The sequence below is a fragment of the Taeniopygia guttata genome, chromosome 31 (assembly GCF_048771995.1).
Source record: "Taeniopygia guttata chromosome 31, bTaeGut7.mat, whole genome shotgun sequence".
In the NCBI taxonomy this organism is placed as follows: Eukaryota; Metazoa; Chordata; class Aves; order Passeriformes; family Estrildidae; genus Taeniopygia; species Taeniopygia guttata.
Genome location: NC_133056.1, coordinates 561,654 through 581,321, shown reverse-complemented (window position 1 = coordinate 581,321; position 19,668 = coordinate 561,654). Strand labels below are relative to the sequence as shown.

Sequence of the window (19,668 nt, the reverse complement as noted above, 5' to 3'; positions counted from 1 at the left end):
ATTTTGGGGAGGCCGGGCCTGGTTTTGGGGCCGTCCATGTTTACCGCGGTTGCCATGGTGATGCGGCAGCCAATCAGCGCTGAGGGCGGGAAAGGGGCGGTGTCACTTCGGGAAGGGGGAAGCGCAGCGCTGCCCGACCCAAGCGATATCGGCGGGGCTTTGAGGGATGTCGGGCTTGGCGGATGCTGTCGCGATACAGGAAATATCATGATAACCGCGGCGGGGCGCTTGGGTCTCGTTCTGTCGCGACAGAGCGGCGCGGGAACTCCCGTTGGCGTCGCGCTAGGCCGCGTTTCCATGGCGACATCGGGGCGTGGTCGAGGGGCGTGGTCGGGGCCTCATGGCGGGTTTTTATTGGTCGGTGGGCGGGGCTGCGGGGTTTCCCCGCCCCTTTCCTCGGCCGCCAGCGGGCGCCACGCGCGGAGCGGCGCGAGCGCGGGGATGGAGCTGCGCGGGGGGCCCGGTAAAAGTGGGGATTGGGAGGGGAAAATGGGGTTTGAGAGGGTAAAAATGGGGTTTGTGAGGGTAAAAGTGGGGATTGTGAGGGTAAAAGTGGGGTTTGTGAGGGGGAAAATGGGGTTTGTGAGGGGAAAAATGGGAATTGTGAGGGTAAAAGTGGGGATTGGGAGGGGAAAGTGGGGTTTGAGAGGGGAGAAATGGGGTTTGTGAGGGTAAAAGTGGGGATTGGGAGGGGAAAAATGGGGTTTGTGAGGGGAAAAATGGGGTTTGAGAGGGGAGAAATGGGGTTTGTGAGGGGATAAATGGGGTTTGTGAGGGGAAAGTGGGGTTTGAGAGGGGAGAAATGGGAATTGTGAGGGTAAAAGTGGGGATGGGAGGGGAAAATGGGGTTTGTGAGGGGAAAAATGGGGTATGTGAGGGGAGAAATGGGAATTGTGAGGGGAAAATGGGGTTTGAGAGGGGATAAATGGGGATTGTGAGGGGAAAATGGGGTTTGAGAGGGGAGAAATGGGGTTTGTGAGGGGTAAAAGTGGGTTTGTGAGGGGAAAGTGGGGATTGGGAGGGGAAAGTGGGGTTTCTGAGGGGAAAATGGGGTTTGTGAGGGGGGAAAATGGGGTTTGTGAGGGGAAAAAAGGGGTTTGTGAGGGGAAAATGGGGTTTGTGAGGGTAAAAGTGGGGTTTGAGAGGGGAGAAATGGGGTTTGAGAGGGGAAAATGGGGTTTGTGAGGGGAAAAAGGGGGTTTGAGAGGGGAGAAATGGGAATTGTGACAGGAAAATGGGGTTTGAGAGGGGATAAATGGGGTTTGAGAGGGTAAAAGTGGGGATTGGGAGGGGAAAGTGGGGTTTGTGAGGGGAAAAATGGGAATTGTGAGGGGTAAAAGTGGGTTTGTGAGGGGAAAGTGGGGTTTGTGAAGGGGAAAAGTGGGTTTGTGAGGGGAAAATGGGGTTTGAGAGGAGAGAAATGGGAATTGTGAGGGGAAAATGGGGTTTGTGAGGGGAGAAATGGGGTTTGAGAGGGGAAAAATGTTGTTTGTGAGTGAAAAAATGGGGTTTGAGAGGGGAGAAATGGGAATTGTGAGGGGAAAATGGGGTTTGAGAGGGGAGAAATGGGGTTTGAGAGGGGAAAATGGGGTTTGAGAGGGGAGAAATGGGAATTGTGAGGGGAAAAAAGGGGGTTTGAGAGTGAAAAAATGGGGTTTGAGAGGGGTGAAATGGGAATTGTGACAGGAAAATGGGGTTTGAGAGGGGATAAATGGGGTTTGTGAGGGGAGAAATGGGGTTTGTGAGGGGAAAGTGGGGTTTGAGAGGGGAAAAAGGGGGTTTGTGAGGGGAAAATGGGGTTTGTGAGTGGAGAAATGGGGTTTGTGAGGGGAAAAAGGGGGTTTGTGAGGGGAAAAATGGGGTTTGTGAGGGGAGAAATGGGGTTTGTGAGGGGAAAATGGGTTTGTGAGGGGAGAAATGGGGTTTGTGAGGGGAGAAATGGGGTTTGTGAGGGGAAAAGTGGGTTTGTGAGGGGAGAAATGAGGTTTGAGAGGGGAAAAATGGGGTTTGTGAGCGAAAAATGGGGTTTGTGAGGGGAGAAATGAGGTTTGAGAGGGGAAAAATGGGGTTTGTGAGGGGAAAATGGGGTTTGTGAGGGGAAAGTGGGGTTTGAGAGGGGAGAAATGGGAATTGTGAAGGGGAAAAGTGGGTTTGTGAGGGGAAAGTGGAGTTTGTGAGGGGAAAATGGGGTTTGAGAGGAGAGAAATGGGAATTGTGAAGGGGAAAAGTGGGTTTGTGAGGGGAAAATGGAGTTTGTGAGGGGAAAGTGGGGTTTGTGAGGGGGGAAATGGGTTTTCTGAGGGTGAAAGTGGGGTTTGTGAGGGGGGAAATGGGGATTGTGAGGGGAAAATGGGGTTTGAGAGGGGAGAAATGGGGTTTGTGAGGGAAAAAGTGGGGTTTGTGAGGGGGCGAATTGGGTTTGTGAAGGAAAATGGGGTTTGTGAGGGGGGAAAGTGGGGTTTGTGAGGGGAAAATGGGGATCATGAGGGGAAAATGGGGATCCTGAGAGGAAAATGGGGTTTGTGAGGGATGTCCTGAGGGGAAAATGGGGTCCTGTGTGCTGTCAGCAGGAGTGTGAGGGGAAAATTGGGGTCCCTGAGGGCAAAATTGGGTTCCATGAGGGGAAAATTTGGGTCCCGAGGCATTTTGGGGGTCCCTGAGGGCACCTTTCTGAATCTGGGGACAGTGAATTTTGGGGTACCTGGGGTGGGAGGACAAGGACCCCCCCGTGACCCCCAAATCCGCTCCCAGATCCCGGCAGGAGAAGGAAAAAGCGCAAAAAGGACAAAAAACCCAAAGCGCCCCCAAGGTGAGGGGGGGGCTCAGCGGGGTCACGACCCTTACCCAGATTTGGGGGGGGGGGGACACACGAGCAGAGCCCCTTTTAGGGGTGGGGGGGGGGACATTCCGAGCCGCCCCTCCCCCTCCAGGGCTATTTTTAGCCCCGCGGGCCGGGGGCCATTGAGGTCATTTCTATTTTGGGGGGGTGATGGCCCAGAATGCCCCACACCTGCCCCCCCCCCCCAGCTCGGGGGGGCTCTGGGACCTCCCAGCGCTCCCCTGGGACCACTCCCGGCTCCTCTGCCGCTCTGGGACCACCCTGGGACCCCCCCCCAGCATGGGGGAGACCCCCGGAGGGACCAGGTATGGGGGGCAGAGGGGAGACCCCTGAAAATTCCAGAATTTGGGGAGAGGGTGGCAGAGAGGAGACCCCTGAAAATTCAAAATTTTGGGGAGGGGGACAGAGAGGAGACCCCCAAAGGGACGAGATTTTGGGGAGGGGGACAGAGAGGGGACCCGAAAAAAATTCCAGATTTTGGGGAGAGGGTGGCAGAGAGGAGACCCCTGAAAATTCAAAATTTTGGGGAGGGGGTGGCAGAGAGGAGACCCCTGAAAATTCAAAATTTTGGGGAGGGGGTGGCAGAGAGGAGACCCCTGAAAATTCCTGATTTTGGGGAGGGGGACAGAGAGGAGACCCCCAAAGGGATGAGATTTTGGGGAGGGGGACAGAGAGGGGACCCGAGAAAAATTCCAGATTTTGGGGAGAGGGTGGTAGAGAGGAGACCCCCGGAGGGACCAGGTATGGGGGGCAGAGAGGAGACCCCTGAAAATTCCTGATTTTGGGGAGGGGGTGGCAGAGAGGAGACCCCAAAAGGGACGAGATTTTGGGGAGGGGGTGGCAGTGAGGAGACCCCTGAAAATTCCAGAATTTGGGGAGGGGGTGGCAGAGAGGAGACCCCCAAAGGGACCAGATTTTGGGGAGGGAGATGGCAGAGAGGAGACCCCTGAAAATTCAAAATTTTGGGGAGGGAGATGGCAGAGAGGAGACCCCTGAACATTCCCGATTTTGGGGAGGGGGTTCAGAGGCGGGGTCTGCTGGGCGCTGGGGGTTGGTGCCCCCCCCACGGGGGGGTCCCAGCTTTGCTGTCCCCCCCCAGGACCCCCAGCCCCCCCGGCCAGGTGTCCCCAGACCCCCCCCCGGCGCCGCCATCGCTCTCCGAGCCGCTGCTGGGCTCCGACGAGGGGGAGCAGGAGGACCCCCGGGATTACTGCAAAGGTGGGGACACCCCGCTCCTTTTGGGGGTGTTCTGGGGGGGGGTCCCCAACCCCCAGGGTGACATTTCCCCCCCCCCGCGCCCCCTCCCCAGGGGGGTATTACCCGGTTCGGATCGGGGACCTTTTCCACGGGCGCTACCACGTGGTTCGCAAGCTGGGCTGGGGACATTTCTCCACCGTGTGGCTCTGCTGGGACCTCCGGTGAGCGCGGGGGCACCGCGGGGGGCTCGGGGGGTCCTGGGGGGGTCCCCTGAAATTCTGGCGGGGGTCCTCTCTGTTTGTCTCGGCCTCCCCGCGCAGGAGGAAACGATTCGTGGCGCTGAAGGTGGTGAAAAGCGCCCCCCAATACACGGAGACGGCGCTGGATGAGATCAAGCTGCTGAAATGTGTGAGTGCCCCCCGGCCCCCCACACCGGGGACCCCCAAATCCACCCCCGTGACCCCCCCGTGCCCCCCCCAGGTGCGGGATTCAGACCCCAGCGACCCCAACCGGGAGAACATCGTGCAGCTCATCGATGACTTCAAAATCTCGGGGGTCAACGGTGTCCGTATCCTTTTTGGGGGGCTCTGAGGGGGGGTACCCCGAGTTTCCCACCCCGGGGGGGGGTCCCAGGGGTCTGGGGGCTCCTTGACTGACCCCCCCAGATGTGTGCATGGTGCTGGAGGTGCTGGGGCACCAACTGCTGCGCTGGATCATCAAATCCAACTACCAGGGGCTGCCCCTGCCCTGCGTCAAGAGCATCGTCCGGCAGGTCAGAGACCCCCAAATCCTCCTGGGACCCCAAATGTGCTGCAGAGACCCCCAAATCCCTCCTGGGACCCCAAATGTGCTTCAGAGACCCCCAAATCCCTCCTGGGACCCCCCAAATCCCTCCTGGGACCCCAAATGTGCTTCAGAGACCCCCAAATCCCTCCTGGGACCCCCCAAATCCTTCCTGGGACCCCAAATGTGCTGCCAGAGACCCCCAAATCCCCCCAAATCCTCCTGGGACCCCAAATGTGCTGCCAGAGACCCCCAAATCCCTCCTGGGACCCCAAATGTGCTGCCAGAGACCCCCAAATCCCTCCTGGGACCCCAAATGTGCTGCCAGAGACCCCCAAATCCCTCCTGGGACCCCAAATGTGCTGCCAGAGACCCCCAAATCCCTCCTGGGACCCCAAATGTGCTGCACAGAGACCCCCAAATCCCTCCTGGGACCCCAAATGTGCTGCAGAGACCCCCAAATCCCCCCAAATCCTTCCTGGGACCCCAAATGTGCTGCAGAGACCCCCCCAAATCCCTCCTGGGACCCCAAATGTGCTGCCCAGACCCCCCCAAATCCCTCCTGGGACCCCAAATGTGCTGCCAGAGACCCCCAAATCCCTCCTGGGACCCCCCAAATGTGCTGCCAGAGACCCCCAAATTCCCCCAAATCCCTGCTGGGACCCCAAATATGCTGCCAGAGACCCCCAAATCCCTCCTGGGACCCCAAATGTGCTGCCAGAGACTCCCAGATCCCCCCAAATCCCTCCTGGGACCCCAAATGTGCTGCCAGAGACCCCCAAATCCCTCCTGGGACCCCAAATGTGCTGCACAGAGACCCCCAAATTCCCCCAAATCCCTCCTGGGACCCCAAATGTGCTGCCAGAGACCCCCAAATCCCTCCTGGGACCCCAAATGTGCTGCAGAGACCCCCAAACCCCCCCAAATCCCTCCTGGGACCCCCCAAATCCCTCCTGGGACCCCAAATGTGCTGCCAGAGACCCCCAAATCCCCCCAAATCCCTCCTGGGACCCCAAATCCCCCCAAATCCCTCCTGGGACCTCAAATGTGCTGCCAGAGACCCTCAAATCCCTCCTGGGACCCCAAATCTGCTGCCAGAGACCCCCAAATCCTCCTGGGACCCCAAATGTGCTGCCAGAGACCCCCAAATCCCCCCAAATCCCTCCCGGGACCCCAAATGTGCTGCAGAGACCCCCAAATCCCTCCTGGGACCCCAAATGTGCTGCAGAGACCCCCAAATCCCTCCTGGGACCCCAAATGTGCTCCCAGAGACCCCCAAACCCCTCCTGGGACCCCCCAAATCCCTCCTGGGACCCCAAATGTGCTGCAGAGAGACCCCCAAATCCCCCCAAATCCCTCCTGGGACCCCAAATGTGCTGCCAGAGACCCCCAAATCCCTCCTGGGACCCCAAATGTGCTGCAGAGACCCCCAAATCCCTCCTGGGACCCCAAATGTGCTGCCAGAGACCCCCAAATCCCTCCTGGGACCCCAAATGTGCTGCCAGAGACCCCCAAATCCCTCCTGGGACCCCAAATGTGCTGCCAGAGACCCCCAAATCCCTCCTGGGACCCCAAATGTGCTGCCAGATCCCCCCAAATCCCTCCTGGGACCCCAAATGTGCTGCACAGAGACCCCCAAATCCCCCCAAATCCCTCCTGGGACCCCCCAAATCCCTCCTGGGACCCCAAATGTGCTGCCAGAGACCCCCAAATCCCTCCTGGGACCCCAAATGTGCTGCAGATCCCCCCAAATCCCTCCTGGGACCCCAAATGTGCTGCCAGAGACCCCCAAATTCCCCCAAATCCCTCCTGGGACCCCAAATGTGTTGCCCAGACCCCCCCAAATCCCTCCTGGGACCCCAAATGTGCTGCAGAGACCCTCAAATTCCTCCTGGGACCCCAAATCCCCCCAAATCCCTCCTGGGACCCCGAATGTGCTGCCAGAGACCCCCAAATCCCTCCTGGGACCCCAAATGTGCTGCCAGAGACCCTCAAATTCCCCCAAATCCCTCCTGGGACCCCAAATGTGCTGCAGAGACCCCCAAATCCCTCCTGGGACCCCAAATGTGCTGCAGAGCTCCCCAAATCCCTCCTGGGACCCCAAATGTGCTGCCAGAGACCCCCAAATCCCTCCTGGGACCCCAAATGTGCTGCCAGAGACCCCCAAATCCCTCCTGGGACCCCAAATGTGCTGCCAGAGACCCCCAAACCCCCCCAAATCCCTCCTGGGACCCCAAATGTGCTGCACAGAGACCCCCAAATCCTCCTGGATCCCTCCTGGGACCCCAAATGTGCTGCCAGAGACCCCCAAACCCCCCCAAATCCCTCCTGGGACCCCAAATGTGCTGCAGAGACCCCCAAATCCCTCCTGGGACCCCAAATGTGCTGCCAGAGACCCCCAAATCCCCCCAAATCCTCCTGGGACCCCAAATGTGCTGCAGAGACCCCCAAATCCTCCTGGGACCCCAAATCTGCTGCTAGAGACCCCCAAATCCTCCTGGATCCCTCCTGGGACCCCAAATGTGCTGCACAGAGACCCCCAAATCCCCCCAAATCCCTCCTGGGACCCCAAATGTGCTGCCAGAGACCCCCAAATTCCCCCAAATCCCTCCTGGGACCCCAAATGTGCTGCAGAGACCCCCAAATCCTCCTGGGACCCCAAATGTGCTGCAGAGCTCCCCAAATCCTCCTGGGACCCCAAATGTGCTGCCAGAGACCCCCAGATTCCCCCTAATCTCTCCTGGGACCCCAAATGTGCTGCAGAGAGACCCCCAAATTCCCCCAAATCCCTCCTGGGACCCCAAATGTGCTGCCAGAGACCCCCAAATCCCCCCAAATCCCTCCTGGGACCCCAAATGTGCTACCAGAGACCCCAAAATCCCTCCTGGGACCCCCCAAATCCCTCCTGGGACCCCAAATGTGCTGCCAGAGACCCCCAGATCCCCCCAAATCCCTCCTGGGACCCCAAATGTGCTGCACAGAGACCCCCAAATCCCTCCTGGGACCCCAAATGTGCTGCCCAGACCCCCAAATCCCGCCTGGGACCCCAAATGTGCTGCAGAGACCCCCAAATCCCTCCTGGGACCCCAAATGTGCTGCCAGAGACCCCCAAATCCCTCCTGGGACCCCAAATGTGCTGCACAGAGACCCCCAAATCCCTCCTGGGACCCCAAATGTGCTGCCCAGACCCCCAAATCCCGCCTGGGACCCCAAATGTGCTGCCAGAGACCCCCAAATCCCCCCAAATCCCTCCTGGGACCCCAAATGTGCTGCCAGAGACCCCCAAATCCTTCCTGGGACCCCAAATGTGCTGCCAGAGACCCTCAAATTCCCCCAAATCCCTCCTGGGACCCCAAATGTGCTGCACAGAGCCCCCCAAATTCCCCCAAATCCCTCCTGGGACCCCAAATGTGCTGCCAGAGACCCCAAAATCCCTCCTGGGACCCCCATAATCCCTCCTGGGACCCCAAATGTGCTGCTAGAGACCCCCAAATCCCTCCTGGGACCCCAAATGTGCTGCCAGAGACCCCCAAATCCCTCCTGGGACCCCAAATGTGCTGCCCAGACCCCCCCAAATCCTCACGTTCCACCCCCTCAGACACCCCCAGCTCCCCAAAATCCCCTCAGAGCCCTACCCAGAATTGGGTTATCCCTCCCCAATTGGGACACCCCCCAAAATTTGAGGGTGCCCCCCCAGATTTTGGGGTGCCCCCAGATCCTCATATCTCCCCCTCATGCCCACCTCCCCAAAATTCCCCTCAGAGCTCTCGGGGGGGGGTTTCCCTCAGAGCCCCCTCCCAGGGGGGAGGATTGGGATGTCCCCCAAAATTTGGGGTGCCCCCCTGGATGTTGGGGTGCCGCAGGTGCTGGAGGGGCTGGATTACCTGCACACCAAGTGCAAGATCATCCACACGGACATCAAGCCCGAGAACGTTCTGCTCTGCGCCCCCCAGCCCTACCTGCGGCACCTGGCGGCGCAGGCGGCGCGCTGGGCACGGGGCGGCGGCGCCCCCCGCGGGGCAGGTACCCCGAAATCCTCACCTGGGTGGGGCAGGTACCCCGAAATCCTCACCGGGGGGTGGGGGGACCCCGAAATGCACACCTGGGGGGTGGGGTACCCCAAAATCCACACCTGGGCGTTAGGGATCCCTAAAATCCATCCCCCGCGGGGCAGGTACCCCGAAATCTGCCCTGGGGGGTGAGGGATACCCCAAAATCCACACCTGGGGGGTGGGGGTACCCCAAAATTCATCCCCCGCGGCGCAGGTACCCCAAAATGCTCACCTGGGGGTGGGGGTACCCCGAAATGCACACCTGGGGGGTGGGGGTACCCCGAAATGCACACCTGGGGGGGCAGGTACCCTGAAATCCACACCTGGGGGGGAGCAGGTACCCCGAAATCCTCACCTGGGGGGTGGGGTACCCCGAAATGCACACCTGAGCTTTAGGGATCCCTAAAATCCATCCCCTGCGGGGCAGGTACCCCGAAATCCTCACCTGGGGGGGCGGGGGTACCCCGAAATGCACACCTGGGCTGGGGCAGGTACCCCGAAATCCTCACCTGGGGGGTGGGGGTACCCCGAAATACACCCCCCGCGGGGCAGGTACCCCGAAATCCTCACCTGGGGGGTGGGGTACCCCGAAATGCACACCTGGGGGTGGGGGTACCCCAAAATCCTCACCTGGGGGGTGGGGGTACCCCAAAATGCACACCTGGGGTGGGCAGGTACCCCGAGATACACACCTGGGGTGGGGCGGGTACCCCGAAATGCTCACCTGGGGGGTGGGGTACCCCGAAATGCACACCTGGGGTGGGAGCAGGTACCCCGAATGCACACCTGGGGGTTAGGGATCCCTAAAATCCATCCCCTGCGGGGCAGGTACCCCGAGATCCACACCTGGGGGGGTGGGGTACCCCGAAATACACACCTGGGGGTGGGGCAGGTACCCCGAAATGCACACCTGGGGGGCGGGGGTACCCCGAAATCCACACCTGGGGTGGGGGTACCCCGAAATCCTCACCTGGGGGGTGGGGTACCCCGAAATCCACACCTGGGGTGAGGCAGGTACCCCGAAATCCACACCTGGGGGGTGGGGTACCCCGAAATCCACACCTGGGAGGGGGGTACCCCAAAATACACCCCCCGCGGGGCAGGTACCCCGAAATCCACACCTGGGGGGAGGTTAGGGATCCCTAAAATCTGACCCCCCCACTCCTGTCTGTCCACAGTGAGCTCGGCACCCCAGGAGGAACCTGTGAGTGTGACTGCACCTGTGTGTGTGTGTGCACACCTGTGTGTGTCATTGCACACCTGTGTGTGTGTGTGCACACCTGTGTGTGTCATTGCACACCTGTGCGTGTTATTGCACACCTGTGTCACTGCACACCTGTGTGTGTGTGCTCACCTGTGTGTGTAACTGCACACCTGTGTGTGTAACTGCACACCTGTGTGTTCACACCTGTGTGTGCCCTCACACCTGAGCATGCTCACCTGTGTGTGTGTGCTCACCTGTGTGTGTGTGTCATTGCACACCTCTGTGTGTGCTCTTACCTGTGTGTTCACACACCTGTGTGCCCTCACCTGTGTGTGCCCTCACACCTGAGCATGCTCACCTGTGTGCCCCCGCATGCTTTTGCACACCTGTCTCCCCTTTGTCCCCCAAAATCAAAGCGCCCACCCCGTCCATTCCCCCCAAAACCGGGGAAATCCCCCCAAAATCCATCCCCCCCCCCCACCCAGGAGCGGCTGTCCCGGGACTCCCCAATCCCGGGACACCCCAAAACCGGGGAAATCCCCCCAAAATCCATATTCCCCCCCCCAGGAGCGGCTGTCCCGGGACTCCCCAATGCCGGGACTCCCCAAAACCGGGGAAATCCCCCCAAAATCGAGAGAATCCCCCCAAAATCCCTCCCTCCCCCCCAGAGTGGCTGTCCCGGGACTCCCCAATCCCAGGACTCCCCAAAACCGGGGAAATCCCCCCAAAATCCCTATTCCCCCCCCCAGGAGCGGCTGTCCCAGGACTCCCCAATCCCGGGACTCCCCAAAACCGGGGAAATCCCCCCAAAATCCCTCTCCCCCCCCCAGGAGCGGCTGTCCCGGGACTCCCCAATCCCGGGACTCCCCAAAACCGGGGAAATCCCCCCAAAATCCCTCTCCCCCCCCCAGGAGTGGCTGTCCCGGGACTCCCCAATCCCGGGACTCCCCAAAACCGGGGAAATCCCCCCAAAATCCCTCTCCCCCCCCCAGGAGCGGCTGTCCCGGGACTCCCCAATGCCGGGACTCCCCAAAACCGGGGAAATCCCCCCAAAATCCCTCTCCCCCCCCCAGGAGCGGCTGTCCCGGGACTCCCCAATCCCGGGACTCCCCAAAACCGGGGAAATCCCCCCAAAAATCCCTCCCTCCCCCCCAGGAGCGGCTGTCCCGGGACTCCTCAATCCCGGGACTCCCCAAAACCGGGGAAATCCCCCCAAAATCCCTCTCCCCCCCCCAGGAGCGGCTGTCCCGGGACTCCTCAATCCCGGGACTCCCCAAAACCGGGGAAATCCCCCCAAAATCTATCCCTCCCCCCCAGGAGCGGCTGTCCCGGGACTCCCCAATCCCGGGACTCCCCAAAACCGGGGAAATCCCCCCAAAATCCCTCTCCCCCCCCCAGGAGCGGCTGTCCCGGGACTCCCCAATCCCGGGACTCCCCAAAACCGGGGAAATCCCCCCAAAATCCACATTCCCCCCCCCAGGAGCGGCTGTCCCGGGACTCCCCAATCCCGGGACTCCCCAAAACCGGGGAAATCCCCCCAAAATCCACATTCCCCCCCAGGAGCGGCTGTCCCGGGACTCCCCAATCCCGGGACTCCCCAAAACCGGGGAAATCCCCCCAAAATCCCTCTCCCCCCCCAGGAGCGGCTGTCCCGGGACTCCCCAATCCCGGGACTCCCCAAAACCGGGGAAATCCCCCCAAAATCCCTCTCCCCCCCCAGGAGCGGCTGTCCCGGGCCCAGCGGCGCCGGCGGCGGCGGCGGCAGCGGCGGCAGCGGCGGCTCCTGGCGGAGCGGCTGCGGGAGCTGGAGCGGGACACGGCGGGGACGGGCAGCGACACGGGTCAGTGACACGGGGGGACGGTGGGGACACGGGTCAGTGTGGGGGGACAATGGGGACAGGCAGGGACATCGGTCAGTGACACCGGGGGGACACGGGTCAGCGACACGGGTCAGTGACACCAGGGACAGTGGGGACACCGGTCAGTGACACCGGGGGGACACCGGGGGGACACCGGGGACAGCAGCGACATGGGTCAGTGACACCGGGGGGACACTGGGGACACCAGGCAGGGACACCGGTCAGTGACACCCGGGGGGACAGTGGGGAGACGGGTCAGTGACACCGGGGGGACACCGGGGACACCGGTCAGTGTGGGGGGACACCGGGGACAGGCAGTGACACCGATCAGTGACACCGGGGGGACACCAGGGACAGGTGGGGACACGGGTCAGTGACACTGGGGGGACACCGGGGGGGACAGTGGGGACACGGGTCAGCGACATGGGTCAGTGACACCGGGGGGACACTGGGGGGACAGCTGGGGACACTGGTCAGTGTGGGGGGACAGCGGGGGGGACACCAGGGACAGGCAGGGACACCAGGGGGACAGCGCGGGGGACACTGGGGACATGGAGCAACACCGGGGACAGGCAGGGACACCGGTCAGTGACAGAGGACACCGGGGGTGACACTGGGGACACCGGTCAGTGCTGGGAGGGGACACCGGGGACAGTGGGGACACCGGTCAGTGTGGGGGGACACCGGGGACAGGTGGGGACACCGGTCAGTGACACCAGGGGGACACTGGGGGGACAGTGGGGACATGGGTCAGGGGTCTCAGGGGACATTTGTGGGTCCCAGGACATGGGGGAGGGAAGAGGGGGGACCCCAGGAGAGGATTCTGTGATGTCTTGGGGGGGGGGGGTGAATGCGAGAGGTGGGGCTGGGGTCCCCTGGGTGGGTTTGGGGTCCCCAGGGTGGGGAGGAGGAGACAATTTGGGGTCCCCAGGGTGGGTTTGGGGTCCCCAGGGTGGGTTTGGTGTCCCCAGGGTGGGGTGGAGAAGACAATTTGGGGTCCCCAGGGTGGGGTGGGGGGAGCCCCAAAGATAAATTGGCATCCCCAGGGTGGGTTTGAGGTCCCCAGGGTGGGTTTTGGGTCCCATGGGTGGGTTTGGGGTCCCCTGGGTGGGTTTGGGGTCCCCAGGGTGGGGTGGAGGAGACAATTTGGGGTCCCCAGGGTAGGGTGGGGGGAGCCCCAAAGATGAATTGGGGTCCCCAGGGTGGGTTTGGGGTCCCTGGGCTGTGTTTGGGGTCCCCAGGGTGGTTTCGGGGTCCCCAGGGTGAGTTTGGGGTCCCTGGGTTGAGTTTGGGGTCCCCAGGGTAGGGTGGAGGAGACAATTTGGGGTCCCCTGGGTGTGTTTGGGGTCCCTGGGTTGAGTCTGGGGTCCCCAGGTTGTGTTTGGGGTCCCCAGGGTGTGTTTGGGGTCCCCTGGGTGTGTTTGGGGTCCCCAGGGTGAGTTTGGGGTCCCCAGGGTGGGTTTGGGGTCCCCAGGGTGAGTTTGGGGTCCCCAGGGTGGGTTTGGGGTCCCCAGGTTGTGTTTGGGGTCCCCAGGGTGGGGTGGAGGAGACAATTTGGGGTCCCTGGGTTGAGTTTGGGGTCCCCTGGGTGGGTTTGGGGTCCCTGGGTTGTGTTTGGGGTCCCTGGGTTGTGTTTGGGGTCCCCAGGGTGAGTTTGGGGTCCCCAGGGTGGGTTTGGGGTCCCTGGGTTGTGTTTGGGGTCCCCAGGGTGGGTTTGGGGTCCCCAGGGTGAGTTTGGGGTCCCCAGGGTGAGTTTGAGGTCCCTGGGTTGTGTTTGGGGTCCCCAGGGTGGGGTGGGGGGAGCCCCAAAGATGAATTGGGGTCCCCAGGTGGGTTTTGGGTCCCCAGGGTGAGTTTGGGGTCCCCAGGGTGGGGTGGAGGAGACAATTTGGGGTCCCCAGGGTGGGTTTGGGGTCCCCAGGGTGGCGTCAGACCTTGTGGGGGTGAGCAGGACCCCCAAGAACAATTTGAGGGTCTCTGGGGACAGTTTTGGGGTCCCTCGTCCTGTTTTGGGGGAGCCCCACGAGGCTTTGGGGCTCCAGACATATTTGGGGTGAGGGGGGGGAGTTTTGGGGACCACCCGTGAGTTTTTGGGGTGATTCGGGGATGATTTGGGGAGGGGTCTCAGGCTCTGTTTCCTCTTGCAGAAGCCCCCCCGGACCCCCCGGAGGAGTTGGGGGGCAGCCCCCCGAGCGGGGCCTCGTCCTCGGGGGTGCACACGCTGCCGGCGGGGGGCGGCTCCAGCGACGGCTTTTCGGGGGGCTCCGGCGCCTCCCGGGGACCCCCCCGGCGCCCCCCCAGCCCCAGCTCGGCCTCGGACTCGCTCTTCACCCCCACCTCGGGCTCCCTCATCTCGGGGGGCTCCGAGGGGCTCCCCAACCCCCCGGGTCAGTGGGGAGGGGTTTGGGGGGAAATTTGGGGTTGGGGGGTGTAGGGGGGGAAATTTGGGGGGAAATTTGGGGGTTGGGGGGGGTTTGGGGGGGAATTTGGGGGTTTGGGGGAGGTTTGGGGGGGGGTTTGGGGGGAAATTTGGGGTTGGGGGGTGTAGGGGGGGAAATTTGGGGGGAAATTTGGGGGGAAATTTGGGGGTTGGGGGGGAGTTTGGGGGGAAATTTAGGGGTTGGGGGGGGTTTGGGGGGGAATTTGGGGGTTGGGGGGGGGTCTGGGGGGAAATTTGGGGTTGGGGGGGAAATTTGGGGGTTGCGGGGGTTTGGGGGTGGTTGGGGGGGGTTTGGGGGGAAATTTGGGGGTTGGGGGGGGAATTTGGGGGGAAATTTGGGGGTTGGGGGGGGAATTTGGGGGGAAATTTGGGGTTGGGGGGGAGTTTGGGGGAAAATTCGGGGTGGATTTGGGATTGGGAAGGGTCTGGGGGGAAATTTGGGGGGTGTAGGGGGGGAGTTTGGGGGGAAATTTGGGGGTTGGGGGGGAATTTGGGGGGAAATTTGGGGGGAATTTGGGGGGAAATTTGGGAGTTTGGGGGGAAATTTGGGGGTTGGGGGGGGGTTTGGGGGGGAATTTGGGGGTTTGGGGGGAAATTTGGGGGGAAATTTGGGGGTCTGGGGGGAAATTTGGGGGGTGGGGGGGTTTGGGGGGAAATTTGGGGGTTTGGGGGAAAATTTGGGGGTTGGGGGGTGTAGGGGGGCAATTTGAGGTGGATTTGGGGTTGTGAGGGGGCCTGGGGGGAAATTTGGGGGTGGGGGGGAGGGTTGGGGGGAAATTTGGGGGTTGGGGGGTGTAGGGGGGGAAATTTGGGGGTTGGGGGGGTCTGGGGGGAAATTTGGGGGTTGGGGGGGGTTGGGGGGGTCTGGGGGGAAATTTGGGGGTTTGGGGGGAGGTTTGGGGGGAAATTTGGGGGTATGGGGGGAAATTTGGGGGGAAATTTGGGGGTTTGGGGGGGGATTTGGGGGGAAATTCGGGGGTTGGGGGGGTTTGGGGGGAAATTTGGGGTGGATTTGGGATTCTGGGGGGGTCTGGGGGGGAATTTGGGGTGGATTTGGGGTTCTGGGGGGAAATTTGGGGTGGATTTGGGGTTGTGAGGGGGCCTGGGGGGGAATTTGGGGTTGGGGGGGTCTGGGGGGGAATTTGGGGTGGATTTTGGGGGATTTTTGGGGGTTTTGGGGGTTAGGGGGATGGGGGGGGCATTTGGGGTTGGGGTGGAAATGGGGGCTCCACTGGGGGTGGGGGGGCACTGGGGGGCACTGGGGGGCACTGGGGTGGTACTGGGGGGCACTGGGTTGGTCCTGGGGGGCACTGGGGGGCACTGGGGGGCACTGGGGTGGTACTGGGGGGCACTGGGGGGGCACTGGGGGGCACTGGGGTGGTCCTGGGGGGTACTGGGTGGTACTGGGGGGCACTGGGGGGCACTGGGGGGCACTGGGGGGTACTGGGGGGCACTGGGGGGCACTGGGGGGCACTGGGGTGGTACTGGGGGGGCACTGGGGGGCACTGGGGGGGCAATGGGGTGCCCCCAACGCCCCCAATGCCCCCTCCAGGTGAGGGGGGGCTGCCGGGGGGGCAGGAGAACCCCCTGGACCCCCGCGCTGCCCCACGGCTGCGGGTCAAAATCGCCGACCTGGGCAACGGCTGCTGGGTGGTGAGAGGGACTGGGGGAACTGGGAGGGACTGGGAGCAACTGGGAGGGACTGGGGGGAACTGGGAGGGACTGGGAGGGACTGGGAGGGACTGGGAGGAACTGGGGGGGACTGGGAGGGAACTGGGGGGGACTGGGAGGGAACTGGGAGTGACTGGGAGGGAACTGGGGGGGACTGGGGAGGAACTGGGAGTGACTGGGAGGGAACTGGGGGGGACTGGGAGGGGACTGGGGGGAACTGGGAGGGACTGGGAGGGACTGGGGGAACTGGGAGGGACTGGGAGGAACTGGGGGGGACTGGGAGGGACTGGGAGGGAACTGGGGGGAACTGGGAGGGACTGGGGGGCACTGGGAGGGACTGGGGGGCACTGGGAGGGAACTGGGAGGGACTGGGAGGGACTGGGGGGGACTGGGAGGGAACTGGGGGGGACTGGGGGGAACTGGGAGGGACTGGGAGGGACTGGGGGGGACTGGGAGGGACTGGGAGGGACTGGGAGGGACTGGGGGGACTGGGAGGGGACTGGGAGGGACTGGGGGGGACTGGGAGGGAACTGGGGGGGACTGGGGGGAACTGGGAGGGACTGGGAGGGACTGGGGGGGACTGGGAGGGACTGGGAGGGACTGGGAGGGACTGGGGGGACTGGGAGGGGACTGGGAGGGACTGGGGGGGACTGGGAGGGAACTGGGAGGAGCTGGGAGGGACTGGGGGGGGACTGGGGGGACTGGGGGGGATGGGGGGGAACTGGGAGTGACTGGGGGAACTGGGAGGGACTGGGGGGGAACTGGGAGGGACTGGGAGGGACTGGGAGGGACTGGGGGGAAACTGGGAGGGAAATGGGAGGGACTGGGGGGAACTGGGGGGGACTGGGGGGACTGGGGGGGACTGGGAGGGACTGGGAGGGAACTGGGAGGGAACTGGAAGGAACTGGGGGGGGTCACTGGGGGTGAGGTTTTGGGGGGTCTGGGGGTGTTCCTGTGGGTGTGTGGGGGTGGTGCGGGGTCGGGGGGCTCTGGGGCCGTCTGTGGGTCTGGGGGTGACCCCCCGTGCCCCCCCGTGCCCCCCTGTGCCCCCCTGTGACCCCCCGTGCCCCCCCGTGCCCCCCCGTGCCCCCCGTGCCCCCCGTGCCCCCCGTGCCCCCCGTGCCCCCCGTGCCCCCCGTGACCCCCCGTGCCCCCCCGTGTCCCCCGTGCCCCCCGTGCCCCCCGTGCCCCCCGTGCCCCCCGTGCCCCCCGTGCCCCCCGTGACCCCCCGTGCCCCCCCGTGCCCCCCCGTGTCCCCCTGTGACCCCCCCTGTGCCCCCCGTGCCCCCTGTGCCCCCCGTGCCCCCTGTGCCCCCCGTGCCCCCCGTGCCCCCCGTGCCCCCCCCCGTGCCCCCCGTGCCCCCCGTGCCCCCCAGCACAGACACTTCACCGAGGACATCCAGACGCGGCAGTACCGGGCCCTGGAGGTGCTGCTGGGGGCGGGGTACGGCCCCCCCGCCGACATCTGGAGCACGGCCTGCATGGTGAGGGGGCCGGGACCCCCGGGGGGGCTGCTGGGGACCCCCGGGTGGGGCTGGGGGGACCCCCGGGGGTGGGGAGGGGGCTGCTGGGGACCCCCGGGTGGGGCTGCTGGGGACCCCCGGGGGTGGGGCTGGTGGGACCCCCGGGGGGGGCTGCTGGGGACCCCCGGGGTGGGGAGGGGTCTCTGATGGACCCCCGGGGTGGGGAGGGGCTGCTGGGACCCCTGGGGGTGCAGGGGGGTCTCTGACGGACCCCTGGGGGTGGGGAGGGGTCTCCTGCCCCCCCTGACCCCCATCTCTGTCCCCAGGCGTTCGAGCTGGCCACGGGCGATTACCTGTTCGAGCCCCACTCGGGGGAGGAGTACAGCCGCGATGAGGGTGGGCGGGGCCTGGGGCGGGGTGGGCGGGGTCTCGGGTGGGTGTGGCCGCAGATGGGTGTGGCTTCAGGGATGGGTGTGGCCATGGGATGGGTGTGTCCTTGGTGGGTGTGGTTTCCGGGATGGGTGTGGCATGAGACAGGCGTGTCATGTGGGTGTGGCCTCAGGTATGGGTGTGGCTAAGGGGATGGGCGTGGCCATAGGATGGGTGTGGTTTCTGGGTTGGGTGTAGCCATAAGATGGGTGTGTCCTAGGTGGGTGTGGTCTCTGGATGGGTGTGGCATGAAATGGGCGTGTCATATGGGTGTGGCCTCAGGGGTGGGTGTGGCCTCTAGGATGGGTGTGGCCATATGATGGGTGTGGCTTAAGGGTTGGATGTGGCCATTAAGTGGGTGTGTCCTTGGTGGGTGTGGCCATGGAATGGGTGTGGCCTCAGGGGTGGGTGTGGTTTCTGGGATGGGTGTGGCTAAGGGGATGGATGTGGCCATGAGATGGGTGTGGTTTCTGATATGGGTGTGGCTAAGGGGATGGGCGTGGCCATGGAATGGGCGTGGTTTCTGATATGGGTGTGGCCATGGGATGGGCGTGGCCGGAATGGGCGTGTCTGACCCGCCCCGCCCCGCAGACCACATCGCGCACGTGATCGAGCTGCTGGGGGAGATCCCGCGGCACGTGGCCCTCGGGGGGCGCTACTCCCGCGAGTTCTTCAACCGGAGAGGTGAGGGCGGGGCCGCTGGGCGGGGCCGGGGTGGGCGTGGCCAGGGGTGGGTGTGGCCAGGTGAAGTGGGGGCGGGGCCACATCGGGATTGGGGCGTGGCCTGACCACACCCTCATAAGGGGCGGGGCCACATCAGGATTGGGGCGGGGCCATAACAGGATTGGGGCGTGTCCTGACCACACCCTTAATAAGGGGCGGGGCCACATCGGGATTGGGGCGTGGCCTGACCACACCCATCATAAGGGGCGGGGCCACATCAGGATAAGGGGCGGGGCCACATGAGGATTGGGGCGTGGCCTGACCACACCGTTAATAGGGGGCGGGGCCACATCAGGATTGGGGCGTGTCCTGACCACACTTATCATAAGGAGCGGGGCCACGTAAGAATTGGGGCGTGTCCCGCTGGCCCCGCCCCTGATCCCGCCCCCCGCAGGTGAGCTGCGGCACATCCGGCACCTGCGGCCGTGGGGGCTGCGGGCGGTGCTGCAGGAGAAGTACGAGTGGCCGCGGGGGCCGGCGGCCGCCTTCGCGCATTTCCTGCGGCCCATGCTGGCCTTCGAGCCCGCGCGCCGCGCCACCGCCCGCCAGTGCCTGCAGCACCCCTGGCTCCGCCCCTAGCCCCGCCCACCGCCCCAATAAACCACGGGGGAGCAGCGCCGCAACGCCGGTCCTGGGGTCTTTATTGGGGTCTGGGGGGGTCTGGGGTGTTTATTGGGGGTCTGGGGGGGTCCTGGTGTGTTTATTGGGGTCTGGGGGGGCTTTGGGGGTTCCTGGTGGTCCTGGGGTGTTTATTGGGGTCTGGGGGGGGCCTGGGGTGTTTATTGGGGTCCTATGGGGGGTCCTGGGGTGTTTATTGGGGGTCTGGGGGGGTCCTGGGGTGTTTATTGGGGTCTGGGGGGGTCCTGGGGTGTTTATTGGGGGTCTCAGGGAGCTTTGGGGGGTCCTGGGGTGTTTATTGGGGTCCTGTGGGGGGTCCTGGGGTCTTTATTGGGGGTCGGGGGGGGTCCTGTGGGGGGTCCTGGGGTGTTTATTGGGGGTCTGGGGGGG

The 19,668-nt window shown here is 63.7% G+C and overlaps 1 protein-coding gene across 2 annotated transcripts; it reads left to right on the top strand.

Annotated features, from left to right (window-relative positions):
* The first annotated feature begins 25 nt into the window (after positions 1-25).
* On the top strand, positions 26-19,249 carry SRPK3 (SRSF protein kinase 3). 2 transcript variants are annotated; one of them, XM_072920452.1, is made up of 16 exons: positions 26-463; positions 2,752-2,809; positions 3,939-4,057; positions 4,149-4,257; positions 4,357-4,444; positions 4,517-4,604; positions 4,702-4,808; positions 8,683-8,842; positions 10,050-10,075; positions 11,796-11,916; positions 14,082-14,321; positions 15,927-16,027; positions 17,422-17,529; positions 17,835-17,904; positions 18,529-18,621; positions 19,055-19,249. In XM_072920452.1, the coding sequence occupies exons 1-16, from the start codon at positions 37-39 to the stop codon at positions 19,237-19,239; spliced, it is 2,100 nt and encodes a 699-aa protein (XP_072776553.1). In that variant the 5' UTR covers positions 26-36; the 3' UTR covers positions 19,240-19,249. The 2 variants fall into 2 exon arrangements, with proteins under 2 accessions (XP_072776553.1, XP_072776554.1); XM_072920453.1 differs by lacking the exons at positions 26-463; positions 2,752-2,809 and adding an exon at positions 2,975-3,144.
* Positions 19,250-19,668: the final 419 nt, after the last annotated feature.

Bases quoted from the DNA above. Each gene is read 5' to 3' on its own strand.
- SRPK3 (XM_072920452.1), top strand. From the start codon at position 37: ATGTTTACCGCGGTTGCCATGGTGATGCGGCAGCCAATCAGCGCTGAG. The intron at 4,809-8,682 runs GTCAGAGACCCC...GGGGTGCCGCAG, and splicing joins TCAAGAGCATCGTCCGGCAG to GTGCTGGAGGGGCTGGATTA. The intron at 10,076-11,795 runs GTGAGTGTGACT...CTCCCCCCCCAG, and splicing joins CGGCACCCCAGGAGGAACCT to GAGCGGCTGTCCCGGGCCCA.